Source organism: Takifugu rubripes, chromosome 1 (assembly GCF_901000725.2).
Source record: "Takifugu rubripes chromosome 1, fTakRub1.2, whole genome shotgun sequence".
Classification (NCBI taxonomy): Eukaryota; Metazoa; Chordata; class Actinopteri; order Tetraodontiformes; family Tetraodontidae; genus Takifugu; species Takifugu rubripes.
In genome coordinates, this window is record NC_042285.1 from 12,183,283 (window position 1) to 12,208,638 (window position 25,356).

At 43.7% G+C, this 25,356-nt stretch overlaps 2 protein-coding genes and 1 long non-coding RNA gene across 10 annotated transcripts; 2 read left to right on the top strand and 1 right to left on the bottom strand.

Moving 5' to 3' along the window:
• Nucleotides 1-12: 12 nt before the first annotated feature.
• Nucleotides 13-15,643, bottom strand: mybpc2b (myosin binding protein Cb). 8 transcript variants are annotated; one of them, XM_029843249.1, is made up of 31 exons: nucleotides 15,456-15,643; nucleotides 12,870-12,887; nucleotides 12,416-12,439; nucleotides 11,246-11,266; nucleotides 10,587-10,610; nucleotides 7,494-7,556; nucleotides 7,255-7,403; nucleotides 7,062-7,179; nucleotides 6,926-6,974; nucleotides 6,657-6,716; nucleotides 6,368-6,537; nucleotides 6,085-6,217; nucleotides 5,502-5,626; nucleotides 5,318-5,423; nucleotides 4,575-4,741; nucleotides 4,315-4,480; nucleotides 4,134-4,240; nucleotides 4,021-4,050; nucleotides 3,718-3,860; nucleotides 3,389-3,548; nucleotides 3,208-3,312; nucleotides 2,934-3,122; nucleotides 2,721-2,855; nucleotides 2,326-2,493; nucleotides 2,097-2,185; nucleotides 1,467-1,662; nucleotides 1,247-1,386; nucleotides 893-1,052; nucleotides 625-761; nucleotides 261-447; nucleotides 13-161 (listed from the first exon to the last, which is right to left on the bottom strand). In XM_029843249.1, the coding sequence occupies exons 1-31, from the start codon at nucleotides 15,475-15,477 to the stop codon at nucleotides 133-135; spliced, it is 3,390 nt and encodes a 1,129-aa protein (XP_029699109.1). In that variant the 5' UTR covers nucleotides 15,478-15,643; the 3' UTR covers nucleotides 13-132. The 8 variants fall into 8 exon arrangements, with proteins under 8 accessions (XP_029699109.1, XP_029699120.1, XP_029699115.1 ...); XM_029843260.1 differs by lacking the exon at nucleotides 12,416-12,439 and having other exon boundaries at nucleotides 15-161; XM_029843255.1 differs by lacking the exon at nucleotides 10,587-10,610 and having other exon boundaries at nucleotides 15-161.
• Nucleotides 15,644-18,711: 3,068 nt separating this feature from the next.
• LOC115251557 (uncharacterized) lies at nucleotides 18,712-21,290 on the top strand. The gene is made up of 3 exons (XR_003890100.1): nucleotides 18,712-18,839; nucleotides 20,212-20,276; nucleotides 21,112-21,290. It is a non-coding gene; the product is annotated as an uncharacterized lncRNA (long non-coding RNA).
• Nucleotides 21,291-21,744: 454 nt separating this feature from the next.
• On the top strand, nucleotides 21,745-24,975 carry LOC101064160 (stonustoxin subunit beta). The gene is made up of 5 exons (XM_003961417.2): nucleotides 21,745-22,051; nucleotides 23,501-23,527; nucleotides 23,627-23,689; nucleotides 23,786-23,928; nucleotides 24,198-24,975. Exons 1-5 carry the CDS (start codon nucleotides 22,003-22,005, stop codon nucleotides 24,624-24,626), a joined length of 711 nt encoding a protein of 236 aa, XP_003961466.1. The 5' UTR covers nucleotides 21,745-22,002; the 3' UTR covers nucleotides 24,627-24,975.
• The last annotated feature ends 381 nt before the right edge of the window (nucleotides 24,976-25,356 follow it).

The window sequence follows — 25,356 nt, forward strand, 5'->3', positions numbered from 1 at the left end:
CAAGAAGTCACATCAGGCTTGAATACACTTTATTTGATTCGTTCTTGACATTCTTCACTCCTTCACTGCGTAGATGCACCAACATTCACTGTTCACCGTTTGGTTTACACCATGAAATACCTCTTCAGTCTCTTACTTCTTGTCTCCTTCTGCAATTGCAACTACGGGAATATCAAGACAGTCAAAGTGTTAAAGTCAATAATGGAGCTCTAAAAAAAAAAAAAAAATAAATGCATCAGAAGAACCTCCTCTGAGCTCACCTCGGACATCCAGCTTGCACTCGACCACATCTTTGCCCAGGTCGTTGACAGCCATGCAGGAGTATTTCCCTCCGTCAAAGGGGCTTGGCTTGCGAATGTTTAGGGTCAGCACGCCCTGGTTGTTCTGCATCAAGTACTTTGGATCCTCTCCAATGATCATTTTGTTTTTCATCCAGACAATCTTGGGCTGGAAAAACAAGACAAAAGAATTGATTTAAATCCGATGAAATATCGAGTTTGATTTGCTTTACAAATGTGCTAATAGCTACTAATCATGAGCTTTCATTAGCTAGATCCTGTTGTGATTGGCCTCGTTTAAACTCCATATTTAATGAAAAATGCATCAGAAGAACTGCGTGTTTACCCTGGGAAAGCCTTTGACGGCACAGCTGATGGCAGTGCTGTAACCCGCTACCACCGTTCTGTCCACCAGGGGTTGAGTAAACTTAGGCATACAGGCCATGTCCATCTCCTTGTAAGGAATTTGCTTCCCCACCTTGTCTGTGGAGCAGTGTGAGACAGCGGACCAGTGTTATTAAAGGTTCCATACAAGACCGAACTTCCCGGGGATAAATTCCGACTGTCACGCCGATGTCGTCTGCACATACTATAGTGTACCCATGTGCACGCACCTATTTTGGCAATAACAGCTGTGTTCTTGCTTTGAGTTGCATCGTCGCTCAGGCCACACAGGTTTTCACTGTAAACCCGGAACACATACTCGTTGCCGATGATCAGATCAGATGCTGTGCAGTTTGGTCGTCTGTTGTGCTCGTAAACAGTGAACCACTCCTGAAAACATACGTAATCTGCAAATTAGCCCAAATTAGCCTCAATAACTGGTTATTGAAAGCCTAAGTAAATGCATACTATTTAGATAAAAGTGTGATCAACTGTAGCTCAAATAAAGTCATCCAAGTTATGCGTGTGGACATGTCACTGGTGGGATGATCTCCATTGGAGGTCTCCACACCTTCATCCCTCACCTTAGTCTTCATGTCTGCTTTCTGAATGGTGTATCCTGTAATCTCAGAGTTGCCATCATCGGTGGGGGGTTCCCACTCCAGTGCTGCGTTGAAGCCCCACACGTCTGTCACCCTCACTTTTCGAGGAGGTCCCGGTTTTTCTGGATGGAGTTGACGTGTTCTTAATCTTTCTCACTATCGGTCAACAGAACAGCCTCAGGTATACGCGCTTGTATCTTACCGATAACCCTGATTTCAATGGTGGCTCTGTCCTCCATGTTCTCGATCTGTAGCACCAGCTCATACTTGCCGGAGTGCTCTCTCTCTGCTGAGCGGATGAAGAGGATGCTGTCCACGTTGGAGTTGCGCACGTTGATCGTCTTGGGGTCAATGGGTTGACCATCCTTGTACCAGGTTGCAACAGGGCGTGGCTTACCCTGTTAATAACAAAATGATCCATCCTTTTATGAATTATATCCAAAAACTCGAATAACAATAACAATTCCCACTATATCACATTGTTTTTCCACATTCCTCAGAGATTTTGAACCGTACTGGCATCATGCAGTCGTTTGCACCTTCAGCTACTCACTCTCAATCTGTCACTCTAGCTTGATGACGTGGCGGGTTGCTCGTTACTCTATTATCAAGGGTTATTAAGGGAACACTAAGTGGTGCACATCCCTATTTATGTTAAACTCTGACTCCACCACTGGAATGTTGCAGCAGCCTTGGAGACTCTGCCTGCTCTCTACTTCCTTCATAATCATCTGTTCATCACTCTGAGACTCAGTTTGACCATCAGGGCCACAGGCCTTCGTTCATTGAGATGCCCTGTGATTGGCTGATTAGATATCTTTGGTGTTCTGACCTGGAAGGGGATGGTCAGGTTGATCTTCTCTCCTACTCTCTTGATGTACTTTGTCCGGAGCTCACGTGGGAGGCGGATCTTTGGGTGTTCTAATGCAGTGGGGGAGCAAATTGCTTAAATACACTGTCACATTTCTTGACACTTCTTTATCAACCGTAAAAGCACATCTGCCAAAGGCAGACCGTGCAAGATGAATATATTCTTTGACTTGTGTCTGAGTCAGACTCACCCATGATCTCACGGATGGTGACAGGCTGTGACATCACGGCAGGAGGGCTGCGTCCAGCAATGTTTACTGCCACTACCCTGAAGTTGACCTTCTCTCCCACGGGCAGGCCACGCACCACATATCCCTGCCTCTCGCAAAGCTCATTGTTTGCCACCACCCACTCAGTGTCTGGAATCATATATTATATGCATCGAATCACTATGATTTGAGCCTTATTTTAAAGTTGTGCATTGTATGTTTTACAGTTGGTTCTTCTGATGCACATTTTCTGAGATTGTGTTGCACTTCCTGGATTTACAATTCATGAAACCTGACAAAGTTGTTCCTTGACATGTAAATACAAGGAGCTTGCTGAGGAACCAAAATGATGTCACCAATAGAGTCGTCCCTCTCACCTCCTTCCTTGCAGTATTCAATGACGTAACCATCCAGGCCTCCAGCTCCGATCTTCTCTGGAGTCAGCCACTTCAGGGTGCATGTGCTGTCTGTCACATCATGCACTGTCAGGCGCATTGGTTCACTCGTCGGGGCTGAAGGCGACAGAGAAACGGTTTAAAGAAACACACGACTAAAGTGATGCAGCGCTTCGAAGCCGCTAGGATTCCCACCAATAGGCATGAAGGGTTTGGAGGTGAGACTGGGCGGAGACATGCCAATGCTGTTGACAGCAAACACCCTCATCTCATACAGGACTCCTTCAATCATCCTCTTGGCCTCATACGTCGTTGATTCAAAAACATCAAAGTTGAGCTTAGTCCATCTGGAGGAGCCTTTCTTCTTTCTCTCCATGAGATAGCCTGATAGAGTAAACACACAGACGTGTGAGCAGAAGGATATCAGCATATGCATTTAGGAGATGGGAAAACAAATGAAAGTCACCACCTTTGAGTGGTGCCCCGCCATCAAACTTGGGAGCATCCCACACAATGGTGGCAGTGTCCTCTCCCACAGATGTGCATTTGACGTGCTCGGGCGGATCAGGCACATCTGAAAAGTGTGGAAAAAAATTAAAAAGAGGTTAAATTTTAAGCCCTGATGTTAACGTGTAAACATTCTCACTCACCCACGATCTTCACAAAGAGCACAGCCTTGTCCTCCCCAGCAGGGTTGGTGACAATAATGGTGTAATTGCCCTCGTCTTCCCTTTCTGCACCTTCGATGATGAAGCAGCTCAGGTCTTTCTTTGTCTCCACTCTTACACGACCTTCGTTGTTGGTAATAGGCTGAAAATAGGGAATTGCAGCAGTGGCAGATTACAATCTGTCTGTACCCTAGTTAGTATTCTGGTCAACTGGAAGGAAGGGGGTGTTTGGGGAGAGGGGCTATACTGTTGTGATCTGGTGTTAACAGAGGGTAAGACACATTTGGAAATACAAGCTGTTACATTCTTACTTTATCCCCTTTGGACCAGACAACAGTGGGCGCCGGCTCTCCTGTGATCTCCACATCCAGACGGAGTTTGTTGCCTGCCACCACAATGATGGTGTTCTGTGACACCATGTTTCCAGTGGTGTCCAGATGGATTTTTGGGGGATCTGGTGAAAGTATAAGACAATTATACGTAGTGACCAAATGATACAATGAAATATTACAATCAGCATTTCAAAAATATTTTTATTATTATTATTATTGTTGTTGTTGTTGTTGTTGTTGTTGTTATTATTATAATAATTATTATTATTCAACAGTACTCACCTTGTCTAGGCACATAGTCTATCTTTATTTCTGTTGCGGGATAAACAGAAGGAACAAGTCAATAAAGATTCCTCACATGATTCTGCCTTTTTCTATGATTTTGCCATCCTCACCAAGGAAGTTGAGTTTGGCAGAAAGTGACAGAGCATATCCATCAGGAATAAAGGTGTAGTCTCCAGCATCCTCTGGCGTCACATCATCAATAATCAGCCGATGGAATCTGAAATAAATCACAGAGAAGGAATGACGTATGCAGACCTTGTGAGCAGTTATGCTCACTGCCAGAGACTGCACCTTCCAATGTGAGTCATTTTGATGCGATTGCTGGGCAGGACCTCCACTCCATCTTTTAACCACTTTCCTGTGACCTTGTCATCAGACACCTCGCATTTGAACATCGCTTGTTCTGTTGCCTTGACTGTCAGATCAGCAATGTCCTGTAGCACCTCCAGCTGTTTCTCTGAACACAACATTTGGAAGCCACAAGAAAAACAGCATTTAATGAGGTGAAACCTGATGACAAAAGAAAATATAGAACCAAATTCTTAAGGTACCCTCTACTTCCAGCTCTCCTTTGGTGTGCCCTCCATTTGTCCAAGCATGGTACATTCCAATGTCATTCAGTGTGGCTTCCTGGATGATCAGTGTGTGTTTCTTCCCATCTTTCTTGAAGCGGTACTTTGAGTCTTTATCTTTCTGAAGCTCTTCATCCTCAAAGAACCTGTTAACAGAGATAAACTGAGCTCGCTTGAAACACATCAGCGCTACATGAACACAAGAGAGTTAGCAGGAGCTGGAATCTGATCATTTACTGAGTGTCAAGACAGCAGAGTAGCAGGAGAAATATCAGGGTATCACCATGAAATCACCTAAACGAATCAAATAGAGGCCACTGAGCATTGTAAAAATCAAAAAGTTATTACATTTTAGGGCATAGTGTTCATTGAAGATGCAGATTTTACCATTCAACTGACCCAAAGAAGCTAATGTGATGCTGAAAACAACTGTGGACAAAACATCAACAGATCAATTATGTCATAACTTTTCAGCTTCAATATTGCTCTTTTTGCATAATTTTTATGCTTGTAGAAATGTGAGTATTTTTGGCTTGCAAAACACTGAGAAAAGCCTACACAACGGTGGACTCTCAGACGCTGCTGCGGGGGTGTCTAGACTCTCATATCAAAGTATTTTCATTTTTGCACGTATGACGGGTTTTATTTAAATTTATTTAATGAAATTTGAAAGTCTCTGTCAGAGGTCAGACCTGAACAGTATTTATGATGAGCATACTGACCACATGACATGGGCACCCTCCTCAGACACCTCCACCTCAAACTCCACTCTCTCTCCAACCACCACGTGGTAGTCATCCATTAGCTTGGTGATGGTCACAGGGGGCTCTGCACGTGCAAAGAATTTCATCATCTTTATGGTTAGCGAGACTGGCGTGACGCGTCACTTGAGGAAGGGCGGCGCACCTTTGACAAAGACCTCAGTGAAACACTTGTCATCTTCAACCACACACTCATAGGCAGCGTCATCAGCCAGGCTGGTCCTGTTGATGGTGAGTGTTCTGACATTTCCATTTGCCTCCATGACGTACCTTTAAAAATGACAGGTGGAAGGTTCATTAGAGCGGCTCCTTTTCCGCGGATTCAAGAGTCTTTCAGGTTCAAAACACTTTATTTCGATTGTTTTGTTTTTAACACTACTTCTTTTTAAAAGATCAGTTTCAGGTTTTACCCGAATCCCTTATCGGATTTGTTCCCCTCACGCTCAAATTTAGCACTGAGGTGTTCATCCTCTGGGATCTCTCTGCATTGGTTTACAGGGGGTATAAGGTGTCTCCCCAGGAACCCCTATTTCTCCGAGAGGATTCCACATGACTGGCTAAATATAATCATTTCAGAGTATGACTCTGACACACAGATCATTTTGAACATGATATTTATAGAAGATGTGCCACAGAGTTCATCTTATCATGATGCCGTCTACGACACTGCTGCAGTGTTCTATGCCCTCACAACACAAACCAAGAGAAATGATAGTGTGATCATGTACTTAGCAGAGGGTTTGATCTCCTGTCCATTCTTCAGCCATTTAACCTGGATGTTAGGATCGACTACTTCACACTTCAGGACAATTTTTTTGCCCTTGTCCACTGAGTAGCAGGATTCCAGCCTCTTCAGGAAAGCTGCGATGGCAGGCAGGCAGGACAAACGTAGAAACACATCACCCCACAGAAAACAGTGTATCCTCCCCCTACATCTCTCCCCTGAGGTTTCAATCACACTTCTTCTGTAATCTTTGTCTTTCATTTCACTTTGGGCTCAAACCATCTCACCCTCGCTGTGCTTGGGCTCGACGACCTTCATCTTTTTCAGACGCTTCAGCATGCCCCTCAGGTCGGTGATGCCATACTGAAAGGCGATTTTCTCATACTCGCTTGGGTGGGCACTCTTAAGCAGTTCCCACACATCTATCTCGGGTTCTTCCTTCTGAGGCTTCTTGTTCCTGCCAGTCAAAGAAAGATGAGGACGGGATCCAAAACACTTAGAAGTGGGAAAAGCAAACCTTCTGCTGGGGGGTCTGTTTTTCAAATTTGTGAAAACAAGTGTAATTCAGTGTCTTACTTCTTTGTTGCCTTCAGCAGAGCACTGAAATCCAGATCTCCTTCATCCTCCCCAGCATCACTGTGCACATGGAAACAGACATATATGATAAAAGCATACGTAGCCCTCTCTAGGTGTATCACGTCTCACGTCTAACATTCATACATACCAGCTTTGCTGAAGACAGGTGCACACTCACCCTCACACTATGAATAGTCTGTACATTAGTATTTATCTTCTACCTCGTGTTTGCACGGGAGCTTGTCAAACGCAAACCTCGGCTTACTTACGCTCTCTTGAACGCAGACAGAATATCGGCCTTTGTGTCCTGCTGTGCAGCTGTAGTGAGAGAAGTCGCGGAGACTCGTGTGAAGTTTGAACCTGATACCCGGAGGGTGCAGCGGACCAGAGTTTGTTTTCACTCACCCTCAACAGTGATCTCAAAGGTGGAGCTGTCACACTTGTCCTTGGATGTCACCTCGCACCTGTATCCACCAGCATCCCCAGGGACCACTTTGATGATCTTCATTTCGTATGTGTAGATCTGGGGAGGGATGTGGTATTTTTAAGGAGGGGGGGTTCTGATTGACAGGGTAGGAACAATGTGTCCCAAACACACCTTTGTGTTTCTGTCATATGTTTCTTTAAACTGCATGTGCTTCCCAGCCTTGCTGCCAAGGTCCATCCACTTCCCCTTCAGCCACTTCATGGTGGGTTTTCTGGTCAGGGTGGTTGAGTCCACCTTGGCTATGAAGCAGACATCGGTTCCTGCCATCCCCAAACAAACATTCAGCTCTTGTAACACTGTGACAACAGCTTTATAAAGACAGATTTTTCTTTGACTGTGCTGTGACATACCTGAAACAGCTACTACATTTTCTGGAGGCTTCTCCACAAAGAGCCCAGTGAGCTCAGTCGGCTCTGAAGTGAAATAAGGAGAGAGGCACATTTCACCCGTTTCCTTAAATTAAGAATATTTTCTGGTGGATAAACACCAAAACAAAAAAAGGTGATGGCAGTCAGTTAAGGACTGAAATAATGACCTGAAAAAGCCCGAAATTATTCCCAAATGATAAGAATCATGACACAAAATTAATAAAACGACCCATAATGTGGGGGAAAAATGCAAAATACAATATCTGACAAATATCTTCAAAGAACATTTAAAATGTAAAAGTATTCATGCCTTTTGGGTTGCAATTAAATCATTCATATCGTGAGTGAGTCACATGTGATTTTAACAAGCTGTGTTCTCTTTTCCACGCCGATTTATATTATTTTTTCCGTCTTATCACAAATATGCTTCTCAAATTCTCTTCTACAGATACATTTTGTTTGTTGTTAATAGTAATGCTACAAGATTCACTACAACTAACACATCAAAACACATTGAACTAGCAGTATAAGCTAAAAGGTAACTCCCTTTAAACAGACTTTACATCACTCAAATACATCTCAACATGCTTTTTTTTTTAAGGAACAAAATACAATTGAATTCAATCCCAGCACTAACAGGAAATTCCCATCAAATATTACACTTCAGTCAATCACTAATCAATATTTGATGTTTTACTGTATCAGTGTAGAGTCAAACGAGGCAGCAGACCAGACTAAACCCGCAGGATTACTACAGGACCACAGCACACACAATCAGGAGTGTACACATGGAAGGAGACCATGATTGTTATTAATCCAAACAGGAAGTTGGTTATTAATCCACTTTCCATTTGACACATTAACCTCATTACTTCCTTTCGACTGATACTTCCTTTGCAGTGCAGTGTGACCCATTTGATAAGATTCCTCCCTGAATGGGTCGTTTGTCACCTATGAAATCTTTGGCGCTTATTTACAAATTTGGATTTTTCTTCCCCCTTCTTTCTCGTCCTGTTCTGAAAACGTGCGTGCTGGCTGCTCCAAAACAGGCATCACGAGTGCTGCTGCGAGTTTTCCTCAACAGTTCGCAGTTTGCCTAGAAGACAACCCAACCCACAGAAGCGCACCGTTCCCTGGTGGGCACGGCCCTCAACAGCTGCCGCAGGATCAGAACAAAGAGATCCCACCTAACAGTCTCCCTGATGCCAGACGGGACTCGGCGGGACTCCCTTCACACTGCATGTGCCATGTGCTTTTTTTGCCTTTTGTATTTTTATTTTTAGCAAGGATCTGTGAAAAATGTATGGATCATTAAATCCAACAGCTTTGTTTTATTTGGTACATTTGTTGCAAGTCCCTTCATAAAGCGTTCGACATCTTAAACCTCTCTAATTGTTCTAATGGCGCTAAAAGCTTTGATTTATGAAAATGACTGATGTTTCAGCTGGCTCCAGATCATTGTAATATTGATTTGTTCTTAAATGAAAAGCATGTGTGACTTTGCACTTGGGTTTTCCAGCTGTATCTAGTGTTCAGGGTGGGTGTGAGATCGTACTGATCAAAAGGTCAGGCGAGTCCATTTTTCCCACTGTGCCTCTGTTGGATCATGTGATCATGATTCTGCAGCAACAGTGAGATGAGATGCACCCTCTGATATGAACGGATAGCATCACGGGGCCCATTCCTGGTAGAAGTTATGGAAACAACTTCCTGGACTAACCTGGACATGATGATCTCACCGGATCTACACGGTGTTCATGGTGGTTTCAGCTCTGCTGCCAACTACCTCAAGATAGCAACCCGATGATGGTGGCACAAGTCAGCCATTCCAAGTCTTACCCCACTGGCCAAATAACCCAAAAAGGAAGTTGCCTCTTGGGCATTCGGATTTAGTTTGTCATAATGTCAGCATAAAAAAATCATTTTTATATCGGCTAAAGTAAAGGTCATATATGCTTGTAAGGTCATTGTTGTCCTTAATATGGGTGAAATAGAAACTAAAGGCCATTTGAGAGACTCTGCTAAACTGAGCTAATAATGGGGCTCTTTAAACCGGGAATTCCTGTAATTATTTGCTCAAGTGTTTAACATTCTGGTCCATTGTGGATTTTAATTTATACATTTATCTCCGGGTCTTATAAAGATGTGGATAAAAATAATCTAATCTCTGCTTCTGGCAGCTCAGGTTGAGCAATTGACAAGTGTATAACTCACTGGCAAGGCTACAAGTCCTGGTCATCGCATTATTAACTCTGAACTGTGCCACCATCAGACGACAGCGCTCCTGTCCCAGAGAGCTCGGCTGGGTTTTTGTAGCGGTACATGGAGACGTATAATTTTACGTATGTTTTATGGCGCAGACAGCGCGGATGTCTGATATAGTGCCTGTGGCTGGCACCTCTTGAGTTTCACTTGTAAAACACTTGAACTTGATATAAAAGTGTCATCACATGAGGGCAGTAGCAGCTGCCATTGTTCTGCTGCCATGCTGCCGCCGTGTTCGCAGCCATGAAGGCAAAGGTCACGGATGACTGAGCAGCAATCTCCACATTAAGATAACGAATTCTGGATTGCTGGAAAAGCAAGGGCAGCGCGTCAGTTGAGCGCCTGGCATTAACAGTGGATGGTTGCGGCGAGGGACGTGGCAGGTGAAGGAGACAACAATAGCATCAAGTGTAAAGTACACGGGGCTCCATTTAAGTCGGATTTGCTCCCCTGCGCTTTATAAGCTAGTGTGTCACTTATTCTGAGCTTAGAGGCTATTAAAAGGTGCAACTTTTGTTTCTTGCCGCCAAACTAAGATTTTGGTTTCAGTCTGACAAATTAGTTTAAGAGCTGTTTCACATTTACGCACTGCAGCAAAATTTACATAACTAGCCCAAATGGAGGAATATCAGTCCAAAGTGAAGTAATCTATATAACGACATGTATTAAAATACATCTGGGTCAACTTGAAACTGATTTTATTAAGTGAAAACTCGACAACAGTAAAAACACTCAGGTCACGCTTTGGAATGGGCAGAGGTAAATCGCTGTCAGAGACATCCATGTATGTATGCATAGCTCTTTTCTTACCATCCCCATCACTTTCTGTTGCACCTGTTGCAGATAAGGAAGCAAACTCAGCTGGAAAAAAGCAGCTCAGAAGCAAATGATGGCATGGGAAACAGAAAAAGGTGCAGGACGGAGGAAGACACAACACAAAGACGCAAAAGCACACAGATGCAACATTAGGTTCCTGGAAAAAGTACACCAACCCCAGTCCACATTAGCATCAGGTGAGGTAAGGAGATAAGAAATACCGTGGAGTTAATAGTTACTCTGTATTTTCTATATGAATAAATACGTTTTTAAAAAATTAATTTACATTCAGGTGTGTGTGAATTTGTTGGCGATGCTGCACAAATACTGCCGAGTTGACCGTGTTCATCACAATCATTCGTTTTAAACATTACGTTATTTTAAACATTACGCCAGCACTCACCGGTGGGACCATAAGCACATTTACGCTGCTTCTCAACTCAACGGACAATATGAGCTATCAATCCATGTATTTTTGGACTAAACAAAAATACATCATAAAATGTTATGCAGGTCACCTCAGACCACCCAGGAACATTTAGTCATGCAGATACTGGCACTGCCACACATTATGGTGCATGTATACACACGCATGTGAATACATCCAATGTATTAACCAGAGAGACATTTCAGCGCTGAGGGTTCCACCTTACCTCCGTCTGCTGGGAACTCATCTAAAGGAAACGGACAAGAATCACCTTAAGTCCTTTAACACAGCATGAAGCCATAACTGAGGGAGCTGAGGAATGAGCCCACAGAGACCCTGAACCACCTTCCACATTCTGCTGGCTGCAGATCGGTGAGGGAATATGAAGCATCTATTCAGAAAGTCCCCGGGACACTGACAAAGGCTGAGCTCCAGTGGGTGACACGATGGGTAAATAGACCAGAGGGCATCAAAACAACTCTATCTGTCAACAATCCCTCAAAACACAACCAAATATCCATACTGTGCATGAAGGTACATGCACATGTTTGTGGGGACAGGAGAAGGGGACACATGCGTTTGCAAATCAATGGTCGTGAAAAAGGTGAAATAAGGATTGAATTTGGAACAGGGTGTGTGTTTTTGTTATTTGAATGGACCAGATAATTACACAGCAGCCACCATCTATTATCAGGCAAATGTTTCAGGATAACTGCTTGCCTGTCTCTGGGTAGAGTCTATACATTAAACCCTCCTGCTGTGTCTTTCACCGTGTGGTTGTGTTCAGAGTTTGCGTGGAAAATAATGATTGCTTGTGCTTTGTCTGTCTAAGCTTTTCAACGACCCACAAAGATAAACCAGGACACACAAAACCAGAAAAAGGTTGCAGAGATTTGCTTCCCATGCCTGCAGTGAAGGTGTGCATCAAGAATCTAGGCGGAGTCAGACGGTGGACATCGAAATCCAAACAACCGCTTCATACATGTGGATTATTTTTCCACAATGCAGAAGACCAACATGCTAACTAACACTAATGGCACCGGTCATCAACACACGTCAAAAAAAAACAAATACAGACGAGAATGTTCTCCATATTTCAGATAAAATATGTGACACATGCTAGTACAAAAAAGCCCAAAACAACGAGAAGGACATTTGTATTGTTACCATTCAATCACATGTTTAACATGTGATGACTGATGAGCCACAGGCCTGCAAAGTTTCATCAGCTGGACGTGTACAAGAAAATTGCTAGCGTAGCTTTTCAAGTAACAAAACTGTTCGGATGCATTTTTAATTAAGCTAAACTCAAACACACTCAAACACGTCCCATAGCAACAGAGGGGTTCAAGTCAAGAGACCGGGGCATAAACAAAAAAAGGAAACGGTCCCTCACCGGCATCAGCTGGCTCCTCTGGAGCTAAAATTAGCAGATTTGCGTTAGATATGGCAATGAAAAATAACACCGTGGTAGCCCCACTGGAAAACATTTATTGACACACACCAACAGCTGAGCTAACAGACTTCATTAGTCTCACAACCCATCCGGGCCTGCACGAGCACGGTGAACTGAAATCAAAACGATTCTCTTTTCTGCCCCTTTGTGACATATTTGAGGACACCGGTAATCTGATTGAGTTTCATGTAGTGGGAGAGGCCACGGTGGCGAAAACTCTAAGGTCCTAGATACAGGGTGGGCCCAGGCGGCGGGGGAGCGAGAGCGGGTTTTCCTGACACCGGCTGTCGACATGATATGTGAGCAAAAGTGAAAATGTGAGAGCTATAATCACACCACTGTGATAATGCAACACAAACAAAAGGTGATAAAAGGCCATAAGCAGCTGACTTACCTCCCCCCTCTGGTTTAGCTGCGAATTAGAAACAATGAGAAAAGCATTAGAAACTTCCTGCACTGCGTTTATACGGACGTTTACAATTCAGACAGCAGTTCAGTCTTTTAATCCTGAAGTCAGAAATGATTTTTAATGATAAGGATGAGTTTTGACCTGCATGTTTCCTCCTGTTTAATCACACCTGCTTCAGGATAATTAACAGGATGTTTGTCTGAGACCGTCAGAGGGTCGGATTTCATGGTGACGCAAGTAATCTGGACCATAAATCTAAAATACTACTGTGTAAGAGGATACAGTTTAGGAAAGAGCCACTTTTATCTTAAGCCATGCAGCCTTGGGTACAAATCTGATACTGCTAAAGCGCCAGCAGATGCCAGACAGCCAATTTACTTTTGGTGAGAAGAGCTGTGGGTGCGATTGTTGAGGTCAAAATCTGCTTAAATGAAATTCTCCACTCAAATAGGGGGAGAAAATATACCCTTCCTCCTCAAGTGTCTCTCCAGGGTACTTTAGAAAAGGCCAGGGTCGGTGTCTTATGACCTTTCTGAAGGCGTGCCACATTCTCTTCAGTTGAAGACTGTTCCCTTGAATAGTTGCTCTAGCTTGACCCCTGGCTGCTTTACACACGGCTCTGCCATTAACTTCTCGGTGGAATAGGTGGAATTACATTGGATTATTTTTTCTCCCTTGTCAAATTAGTGTCACATTCGGCAGTGCGGACAGACGGGCCTATGCAGGTGGTGTTACGTAATGCCCCCGCACACATGGCTGAAGTGAGAAGTGCACCAGTCAGCACAAAAATAAACATCTGCAAAAACCCTCCAACTATTAATACAGATACTTGTCTGTGTTTCGTTCAATCAGCTGGTAAAAAAGAGCACTTCTTTTGAGTTTCTCCCTTTTTTGCTCTTGTTGGGAAAATAGTTTTGCTTTTAGATTTGGTAACAACTCAGTGATCAGTTCCAAGCAAGTGTTTTCTTGTGTGTGTGTGTGTGTGTGTGTGTGTGTGTGTGTGTGTGTTCTTTTACATGGCCATGTGAGGACATTGTGGCTGGTCTTCAAATGTGAAGGGTCCGTTTGAAGCACCCTGGGTTTTGTGATGGTTGGGGTGAGCGGAATGTTCTCACAGAGATAGAACTACAAACATAGGCAGGTGTGTGTGAGAGCGACATGTCTTAGTCGGCGTTGTGACCGTGTAAAGAATATCTTTTCCCTGTCAGATAAGTTTTTCTGCTTTCACATTACTTTTCACCTCTTTTTACAATCGTTCTCGTCGTGTTTCGCTTTATGCTGGAGGCCCGACAGTTTCCTTGCTGCAGTCATTATTGTGACAGTAAAATCCTGATTCTTGAGCCCTTCCGGTGGTCACCTCAACCACACCTCCATGCTCCTCAGGTTGATCTCCAAAATACGAGACGAACCAGACATGCAGAGTTTGTCTGACCTCTGTTGCTGAATGGAAACACGGGACTTTATGCAGGCTCTCCTCAACCGAACGCAGCAGCCGTGCTGCTTTTATAGGAGGAATAGAAGAGTGATCGTGCAATTATTATCTGCATCTTTGTGTCAGAACGTCAGGTCACCGTGTCTGCCGCCACGCTAAATTCAGGAAGAAGCGCGGGGCTGGTTGACCGTCAGGAAACTTTGCAGATGAAAAGCAAAGATAACCTGTTGAATGATGCCTCTCAGCTGGCGGGGTGAAAATCTGATATGCTCGGGGGAATCTTCTCTGTGGACTTAAGAGGAACTGAATTGGGGGGAGGGATATTTTTGGCTCCTAGTTGTGGGGACGATAGTTTCTGCTAACGAGTGTGAGAAGAGAAGCCGTCCCCCTGTTAGCAGGGTCAGATACGGCCTTTGTGGTTGTCACAGGACTCTAGTCCAAAAACAAAGCAGGAGGAAGCATCTGCATTTCTGGTTGCAGCCGTCACTTTTACGGCAAAGTGGAAAATAATAACCCGCTAATGAACAGAAGCGGAGGAACAAGTAATGTCCAAGGCGTCTGCTGATGAGAAATTAGGCAAAAAGATTTCCAGTAAAACTCCTCAGCAGATGATGCCGCTGCGTCCTCCATCCCAGCGGGGGGTCGCACCACGAGGCTCACGGCTGAAGGATGTGGTCGTGTTGACTGCAGCAGCAGGGACCCGCACGGGCTCTCTGCTGACCCCAGTGACTATTTATGGCTTTACTCAGATAGATATCAACAGCAGCAAGAGGCCAATCTGCCATTTAAAGATTTCCTTTAACAGTTTTTGGTCGACGTTTTTAAGGATTTGGTCGGTTTTGTTGTTTTGAGTCGATCGGTCATCCTGCTGAGCCAGGTGTGCTCGATACCAGCAGTCATTTAATCTCTTTTTAATCTTTTCTCCTCTTCCTTCTGCTCAACTAAAAGTTGCATGCAAACACCACAGCATCTCCAGAGTGTTTGAAATGAGTCATTCGACAATACGTCGCTGTTTTGGGGGGTTTGTTTTATGCATCCTCATCATTATATTTGTAGTGCATAAGGTATATTAGCAGTATATCAGCAAGTCTCCAGACTGATTATAGTGAATTATGCTTTGATAGAAAGTATTTGCATACCTTTAGGGACCGGCTCAGGCATGGTTATCCCAGTGTCTTCGCTTTGCTGCTGGAAGACTGAGGGCTGATGCTTCTTATTCCTTTTATTTCTCCCCTCTCTGTTATTCAAAGCTCTCCTGGCACTCAAGTCCCCCACACCCTCGAGTGAGCGAGACACTGACGACACCCTTAAGGAGTTTAAAGCAGAGATCCACTCAGAGCGAGAGTGTGACAACTGGGAGAGACAGGAGGGAAGGGTGCTGCCGGTAAAAGGGCTCCGACATAGTTATGATGTGATTGATGGACGGGCTGAACTTGTTGCGCGCTAATCAAAAGCGACATGAGAGAAAGCAGCAACAAGTGAACCTCTTTTTTTTGTGGTCGCCTCTTTGTGTGCCAGGATCAGCACGGACACAGGAATATTTTGTGAGGGGGGTCAGGACATCAAACTTGATGGACGTGATAAGTTCTGGAACATTTGATAACCACACTTTTGATGCAGTTTAACAGAAAACATGTATTTATTTTCTCTGCTCTGAAGGGGAAGGATTCCTTTAGGGTGTATTAATGCTTTATTATCAATATGTGCATGGCCTTAAGTACCCTACCAGTTTTATCACTGGTGCCACGAATGCTGCAAACCAGTATAACCTCACATGCAGGAAGACTGGAAACAGACAATTGCAAAATCATTGACTGGAAGTCAGACGAACTGGAGGGTTTCATGTGTAAAATGAAACAATCCACAACGAGGCGACTGAGGCAGTTTCTGATGGTCTGCTCACTGTCATGTCGGGTGGTCTGATCTGCAGTGAAAGGCTCTCATCAGCTGAGAGTGCACGTTTACTGCGACACCCTGCACGGTCGGGTCTGCCCCCTCAGGTTGCTGGAAATGCATTCACCGTCCAAGTCTCCGTGCTGTCTTCATCACCTGTTGACAACCCCTTCCTCCTTTACTCTGACAGAAATGTGCTTGCATCAGCTGAGTGGCCGTGGAGACCCCTGCTGCAGGGGTCAAGAGGTGAATCGGGACGACAGATGGTGTTTCTGTCTGTCTGCTCATCTGCCTGCCGGTCTGTCTGCATGCACGGACCACCGCAGGCCGACCTGTTGTACTCGTTTAAATAAAGCTGAGGAAATCGCCAGCAGAGGTTTATTAATCACAGAAGTTGACGAATGGCTTCACCAGCAGCAGCAGCAGCACTTTTATAATCCATGAAGTCAACACTGCAACAGGCTTCGGTGCTCCGACAGTTATCCGGCCAAGGCAAACTTCCATTTAACCTCTAACATGCAGTGCTTTTAAACAAAACACACCCCAAACTCCCCGTCGCCAGTCTAAGCTCCACTGTAGCGAAGACAAATGGACGCTTGTTCCTGTTCTGTGGCCAAAGTATTTCCTGGAGAAGAACACAAGCAGGTGCTGATGTTTGTAACATGTCACCACCCGTCTCACGTGTAAATAGGAACATGTTTGTGTGCTCGTGCACACAAACATCATCAGTTTAATGTCTGGGAAAAAAGCATTTCATTTCTATTTTTCAATTAAGTAAACCTCTGAATACGTCGTTGAGGCCTGCGGCAAAATGAAGAAGATGAGAGAAGATGTCAGAGGTGTGTGTATATAGATAGTATGTATATGTAGTGTGTATTCTGCATTTGGACCTGGCACGATCGTTCCTCATGAGGCCACCTGTACAATGTGTTCCCCCCCTCTGCTTTACTGTGGATATATTAGTAATCACGAGTTTCTACATGGACTTAATGGCCTTTCTGCTGTGACTTGTGTGCTGTTTTGGTGGAAAACCTGGCAGACCCCTCCTGTGTTTGCAGAATTGACAATGTGCTTGGTGCCATGGTGCAATATATTTCAGTAGTGTGCTGCCTGCATTCAGGCCCTCTCTATAATCTGATAAGGGAATTGAATTGGAGGGCGACTATAAATATCTGGAGACCTTAACTGATAGCAAACTTCAGCGGCTGTCACTGAGATCGTCTGCAGACAAGTGTGGCACTTTATTTTTGACAGAAAATATGGTATTTTAAAATTTGTTAACATTATGACCTTGACATTAACTTCCAGCCTTCGGTTGTGAGGGGCCGAAATCTTCCTCTTCACTTACTGGGGAACTCTGACGTCACTCTGTGGAAATCCTAAACTTCCGTAATCAAATGTATTGAATTTTGTTTGTTGGGATATTGCAGCCACTTTGAAATTTGTTCTGCATGATCATTGACTGCACTCTGCTGACCAGTGTAGAAACCGTGGCTGAAATGGTCAAATGATTGATTCTTTTTTTTTTTTCCGGGAATTCACCTGTGAAACAAAATGAACAATGTTGTTGGACAATTTGAATAAAGTGTAAAACTGTTCCAGATTTACATCTCGTGTTTCATATAAATGCAACAAAATATTTTTAATATAAAACTGCCACCTTGTGGACAAAATGAGAACTTCACAACGCTTGACGAAACCCTTTACAAAAACAACACGTTAATTTTCAATCAGGGGATATTAGTATTATTGCTAAGTACTGCTACTACATCCGAGGGTAAGGAGCCATTGATAAGCAGTCTGGTGTTACCCTTAACTAACTATACTATACTTTCCTATAGTGCTTGATCTTCTTAAATTTAACGCTCCTGAAAGTGTTTCTGCTGCGAGCTCTATCTATCTATCTATCTATCTATCTATCTATCTATCTATCTATCTATCTATCTATCTATCTATCTATCTATCTATCTTTCTATCTATCTATCTATCTATCTATCTATCTATCTATCTATCTATCTATCTATCTATCTATCTATCTATCTATCTATCTATCTATCTATCTATCTATCTATCTATCTATCTATCTATCTATCTATCTATCTATCTATCTATCTATCTATCTATCTATCTATCTATCTATCTATCTATCTATCTATCTATCTATCTATCTATCTATCTATCTATCTATCTATCTATCTATCCAGAATGATTCGGAATATAGGCCGACCTAAACTTTGATGACTAAAGTATTTTTGTTCAGTAATTAACCCATATCAGCCTGCAGGAGCGCTGTTTCGTTGAGGTAAATAGGTTTATGTGGCTCCAACAATTTAATAACAAATGTAATGAACATTGTTTTTTGGGGGCGAAAAGGGGTGCTTTTGTACTGGAAAATAAGGCCATGGTTTTGCATGTGAGGGAACGTTCAACTGCATGTTGTGACTCTACGGAGTCTTTTGATGAGTTGTAATAGCACCAATCTATCACCAGAGGGAGACAGAGACTGCCTTACACTCGTTCAACTCTGGGTCTGCGGAAGCGAAGGACTGGAAGAAGTGACCGACTCAGACGCAAGCATAAAAAAAGAGTGGAAGTGACTCGAGACTATAGGACTAAAGACACCGGAGCAGGTAATATAGACCATCCAGTATGAAAATTCCCAGGAGACAGAGAAGAGAATCAGTTGAGACATTTGGCTGAAACTGTGAGAATACAAAGGCATTTATTCGATTAATGACATGAAAATGATTCTATCCATCAAAAGCCTCTTCATTTTTGTTCTGAGACTGATACCACTAGTGTTTCAAGCACCTGTTTCAGATAGTGTTCACAGCTAACCACATCAGCTCTACTATTGATCTTTATTCTATCAATGTACTGTATTTAGTCAATTAATAAGTACTGTATATGTAATCAAGTATAGCTTGGCATCACATGTCAACTCCATATCTTCATGCCACCCATTTACATTCACAAGTTCTGTCTGAGCAGCCACACTAACATGTGATGTTGTTTATTGCCGTCTGGGATCTACTTTCATGTCAGCAATTCAGTGTTAACTGGGGGAGGTGAAGAATGAAAGATCCGCAGCAGCTGGAGGAATATTGCTTCATTTGATGTTGATGGATTGCTGTTTTCTTTGGTGCAGCATGGATTTGTGTCTCATGGCTTATCACCTAAGGACAGCACAGAGCTGCAGGTGTTCCAGGTTCCAGGAAGAGTCATTTTGTTTTGCCGTATTTAGATCTGTTTAAAGTCAAAATGCACAATACTGTCAGCACTGATGAAAACAAGCTTGCTTGAGTTTTGCAAATGACCAGGTGAAAACTATAGTTTTCTAGTCCAGCTACAAACTGCACATTGAACTGATCTTTGATTTAACCTCTCCACCTTGTCCACCTTGCTGATAGTGAAGCATTTCTGTGGAGTATTTTCTGGCTGATTCAGGTCACCTCTGTGGAGAAATAAATGTTGTCCACAGTCGCAGTTCTCCTGCAGACTGAGCCTGAACAGGAGCTCCTCCAGGGTTTCTCTGGATGTGGTGGCTTTCTTTTCTTCCTGGACCTTTACAAGCCTTCCAGGACCTGCTGAGGAGAACCATCCACACAGCATGATGATGCCACCACAGCGATCGATGGTGGAGATGGGATGTTTGTGCTGATTTGCTCAGTCACACAGCAGTCGTAGGTGCCTTGGTGACCTCCCTTTATTGGCAGGAGCTGCTCAGAGATCTCCTTTTCTCCTCTCCTTCCCTCTCCCTCTGACATCTACTTTTTAAAGACCCATTCTCAGAGTTGCTGATGTTCTTTTGATGTTCTCTTTAGCTAAGTTTAAACTACTCGCACCATCTGGTGAGGCCAGAGATTTTAATTGACACTACTTTGCAGAAAGTGAGACCCTGACTGGCTCCATTACAGCTTCCTTGATGCCGACCCACTTCTGGACGCCTGTCTGCGTCCTCTATTATTATTATGTGTTAACTGATGACATTTCTCTCGCCAGCTCTCAGCATCATTCTGTGATTGGTTGCACTTGCTGGTATCTTGATCCCTTCCTGCCATGTTGAGGTTTGTTGAATGTTGATAGCTGTCAGTGGCATAATGCTGCAATGATGTAAACCTTTTCTTTATACCCCCCCAGAACAGGGGGTATTAAAGGGTTTTGGGGCCCCTAAGGCTCAGAGGCATTTTGCTGAGGTATGTAAAGGTAATGAACGCGCTAATGGACATGCCACAAAGCATTTAAGCCTGGATAGTCCTGGCAGCGCTGACCTATATTCATCTAAGTAGCTGATATATTACTTTTAATCAATCATGCATGTCAGAAACTGATATCACCACAGACCTGTTGTCAGCCTAGATGGTAAGGTTAAGTAGTGGAATATATGAAGGGTGTCCTGAGGCCTGCTTCAACAGAGGTCATGTAAGTTGATTTCATGTACTGTTAATTCCTTTACTTGTCCTTCAGGAGCATACGGGCACATTTGTTGTGTTCTATGTTTTCCCTTAATGTAAAGACAAAGACGTTTAGATTTCTTTCAGAAGAAATCAACTTGCATTTCAAACAGAAACTTCAGATTAAACTGGGTTTTGAGGTAAATTATTCTCAAAGGAAAAATGATGCATATTTCTTTCTTATATTTACCTGTATGTTTACCAAAGCTGGTGCAATTTCTCAGTAAAATGAATAAGGAAATAGTTCAAAACTCAAGTAGTCAAGACTTGCGTGCAGTCAAATATACCCAGATGCACGTAAAAACTATTTATAAAGCCCACAGTGGTGTTACTTTTGAGTCCTACTGGCAAGTCAGGGGCACTACTAATATAATATGTTACATACGTGTATGTGTTTAGTATGTCAGCTGCACCGTAATCACTCGCTCTGGTCATTCCTCATCTTTAGGTTGGCTAGAACACAAGGACAAGACTGTTGGTGGCTTACCGGGGAGACCACGCCGCAAGACAAGAGTTTACGAGGAGCGACATGCCTTTTCTTTTATCTCCCTCTGAGTGCATTGTGGGGATTTGGTTAGATGTGGTGATGTAGGTCAAGAGCGTGCGCTGCATTAAAGGACCATCAGATCTGAGTATCTGGGTTTGTAGGTTGCAAAGGTTTATTTTTAAATGGCGTATCTCATGGTATGGCATTTTATAAGTATATTTGAATACGATCTGTCGGTCAACCTGTGGAAGCCTGACAGTAGAAGTTTTTGAGTAGTTTACATCAGGGCTGGAAACCACAATCACTACACTGCAGCATGACCACAGGCTCACTGGCAGGAAGCAGTGATTTCTCAGCAGTAATTAAACCAAAGATCTGGCCAGGGTCTTTGGTTTGATGGTGGTTGACTTTTGGCAATCAAATCACTGTGTTAACTTTGTTTTGCCTCTTCAGTAAACTGAGAAAGAAGCCCTTCCCAGTTTTTGCAGCATCATAAGTCTCAAGCATGTGCTCGTGTGTGCGCGCGCATGTCCCTGTGCATCAATTCTGTCAATGTCTGCAATGCAGAGAGGTCAATGTTGTTGTCAGAGCGGTGGGCAGGGTTTACTTAGTATTAGGAGGTGTCCAGGACACCTCCCCAAACCAGTGGTCTAACCATTTTAAGGAAAAACATATAGAGGTGGCTCCAGTTACAGGCTTCTCGCCCCCCTCCTTTATCACGTGAACCTTAATGTGCCATCCCACTGGTTCCGATTCCAACACCTCTATCCCGCATCAAACATATATAAGGGCCGTATCGAACTGGAACCAAAGGAACCCGCAGAGAGGAACTGAGACCCGGCTGAGATCAAGATGCCCACCACCACAAGAATCATCTCTGACTCGCGGAAGTCTGACAGAGGTGATCACTTCATACGCTTTTACAACACTGCTGAGGTGCTTGTCCTTGGAAACTCAACACATAACAGCATCCTGAGTTTAGAGATGAGTCTAACTTTTGTGTGTGTCTGTGAAAGCACTCAGTTATTAACCGCAACCCCTCGGCAGCACAGCTGATCCTGAGCGAAGGGCTCGCCTGCATGTGTGACGAAGCACGATCATTTACTGTCTGATTTCATGCCTGTCGAAATGCAGGGCTCATATTGATTTTACTGCCTGCAAGTAAGGGTCCGCAAGTGTCAACATCATCTGCATTAAAAGGGATTTCATTTGCAACTTGAATTTAATAGGCAGGACAATAAAAAGCCTGTCTTTGAACCGGGAGGCATTTAGTGGGATTTTAAGGCTGGTGTCCTGCATCATTTGCATAATTCAGCATGAATGTATTGCAGTCAGTCTCTCACTGCGACACTCCAGAAAGCAGAGTTATTTTTTCCTGACTATCTTGGAGACAAACTTTGATTTTCTGTGTAATGGTGATCCTGTAATTTAGGCACAAGTTGTTGATGCCGCAGCATAAATGAGTGTAATCAGAAATAACCCTGTAACATTCAAATCAAAGGGGAAGTTAGTGTAGAGTCATTCACTGTCAGATGGTGATGCGAGCAGACAAAGCGGCCGTTTCATTAACTGGTGTTGTGGACCGGACAGGTGGTTTGAAGTTCTCACGCATGGTCTGTCAGCCTACCGTCAACATGGAGATAAATATCAGCTCATCCACACCTGACACTCATGTTGCAGGGCACAAAAATAACCATAATGTTTGAAAAATGAATAAAGATGACAAGTGGGTTTAAATGGCGTCACTTTGAACCCAGCATGGCTGTGGGTGCACAGCTCCAAACAGCCCCTAATAATTCTTTACCTTTTTAAAAAAGTAATTGGTAATTCTTAGAATGTTTGCTGTAGTATCAAGACCTCCAAATATTCAACATATTAATATTTCAAAAGCCTAAACTGGAGACACCATTGAATGCCGCTGACTAACAGTCTAAATCCTTGCAGGAATCCCCCTGGGCTAGAGAAAAGAAAGGCCAGTTTTATTCATTGTTGAATGCAACTTTTTAACGCACTCCCTCAGATTGCAACAATTTCTTTTTAAAAGAAAACACGAGAGGGTGCAGACGTCTCATTACCTGATAAACTGCTCTCAGGCTGACATCGCCCTAGTACGTGTGAAGTGTTCAGGCCATTTCTGTCACCTTTTACCATGAATCACCTGCTGCTCCAGAAAGCATGCAGTGGTGATGATCTGACTGAGGCAGATGCTTTTCTAAGTATACACCTCTCTGCGGTGGCTCACTTGATCTGTGTTTAGAAACATCTGACACATATTTATAGTATTTACAGCAGCCCAGCAGTATCAGATCTTCCAGTGACAGTGACAACAGATTTTCTTCTTCGTTTTTAGCTAAAAAAGCCAAAGCTGGACCCTCAGGTAAGGCACCGTCTGCTCTTCTCATCTCAGCTACCTTCAGCATCCTGGGAATTTCTGGCTTCTGTATCTGACCTTTGATGTTCCGTGTCCACATTTCAGAGAAGATCCCAGCATATGAGCCCAACATCCCAGAGCCAAAGTGCAGGGCTGACCTCATCAAACGTGAGACAATTTAAAGTCCATTCAGAAGGAAGGAAGAATGAATAAATATATACAACACAACTGTTCCTAAGGCCATGTTATCTCTGCCTGTTTCAGACTGGTTTAACCTCACTATGGATGACAAGACAGCCAATAAAATGCTGTGGATCACAGAGGGCGGCGCTAAAGTTGCTCGCATGACTGACAGCGTCACTTGTCCTGTTTTGGATAGACCAGAGAGATATGAATATGTGCCACAGGTACAGTCTAAACACACACTACCACACACACACCTGCATCAAAGCAGTGCGGCTCATTTTAGCTGAGCTATAACTTCCAAGAAGGTGGTGACACTGTAGTTGTAACCACATCGCTGTCTGTGTCTCCAAGGATCAGTCAGCAGCCTGGTTATTGGACTGTTGTGGCTGCTGACTGATCCTTGGAGACACAGTCAATAACTGTGTCCTGTTAGACACTGAAGTCTCCTTCTCAGTGGAAACACAGCCTCATCCTACTTTCCTTCCCAAAGGTTCTGTGCAAAGAAGGAATTCTGGACTTCCGAGGGTACTGGGAGGTGGAGTTTGCCGGATGGGTGGTGCTCGGAGTGGCGTACGAACGCGCGGCAAGGAGGAACAGCGACGGGCCCTGCGGCTTCGGGGAGAACGAGGAGTCCTGGGGTCTCGGCTGGAGCGGCTCAAGCTACAATGCCTGGCACAAGAGCCAGACCGTGGAGATCTCGGAGGCGCCGCTCTGCTCCACCCTGGGGGTTTACCTCGACCAGCCTGCTGGTCTTCTCAACTTCTACGCTGTGGAAGAGGTGAAGGAAGGAGAGGAAGGAGCAGGAGGAAAAGAGGTGAAGCTTCTGCAACAGTTTAAGAGTTGCTTCTCAGAGAAAATGATGCCAGGCTTCTGGTTGGGAACGCAGTCGCATTGTTTGATCAAAAAGAAAGAGGAATGATGGAAAGCTGCCATATATTTCATAACATTGTTTATATTGTTGCTGTTAATATATATGGTATTTAGGCTCTTAAAAAGCTTTAGAATAGTTGTAATAAAGCACTTAGCTTAGGATAATCAAAGATGACCTCCAAGAGTAATTCCTCATGTGCTGTATGTGTATGGCCGATGTGCAGCGTAGTTACTACTCTGTTAGACTTTCCTGAACCTGCGGACCACTCAAGGTGCACCTCATATATTTAAATGTGTTCATGCCAAAGTATTCCTCCATTGTTATTGTTGTTACAGGGTTACCTCGATATGAAATGAATGTATACAGAATGTCAAGTATAAATAAATCCCTTCAAAAACATTCACCCTGGTTTATGCACTGTTGCTTTATAGTTAAGAAAGTGGTTATAGCTTTGATTCCTTTTACACCAATAATTTGCAGCATACAACACATTTGATAGATTTTGTTGGAAGATTTCATATTTATTCAAGTGCATTTATTAAAAATAGAAGGCTTGGTGTGCTATGACACCCCCGACATAGTTTAAGCTCATTTATCTGGCTCGAATGAGACGTCTTTGCCACGTGTTTCTGCATCCTCCTGCATATCACCTGCTGACAACTCTGACAAACGGCCTCCAACTCGCACATTCTGTGATGTTTGCAGCCAGAACACACTCCTAATGTTTCAGGGGTGTCAGATACCCGTCTGGGCCTCACCAGCCTCCATACGTCAACCT

Bases quoted from the DNA above. Each gene is read 5' to 3' on its own strand.
- LOC101064160 (XM_003961417.2), top strand. From the start codon at position 22,003: ATGCCCACCACCACAAGAATCATCTCTGACTCGCGGAAGTCTGACAGA. The intron at 23,690-23,785 runs GTGAGACAATTT...TGCCTGTTTCAG, and splicing joins CAGGGCTGACCTCATCAAAC to ACTGGTTTAACCTCACTATG. The intron at 23,929-24,197 runs GTACAGTCTAAA...TCCTTCCCAAAG, and splicing joins GATATGAATATGTGCCACAG to GTTCTGTGCAAAGAAGGAAT.
- mybpc2b (XM_029843249.1), bottom strand. From the start codon at position 15,477: ATGCCTGAGCCGGTCCCTAAAG. The intron at 6,975-7,061 runs GTGAGTGAAAAC...CTCTCACTACAG, and splicing joins CTTTGAGATCACTGTTGAGG to CTGCACAGCAGGACACAAAG. The intron at 2,494-2,720 runs GTGAGAGGGACG...ATATGATTCCAG, and splicing joins TGAATACTGCAAGGAAGGAG to ACACTGAGTGGGTGGTGGCA.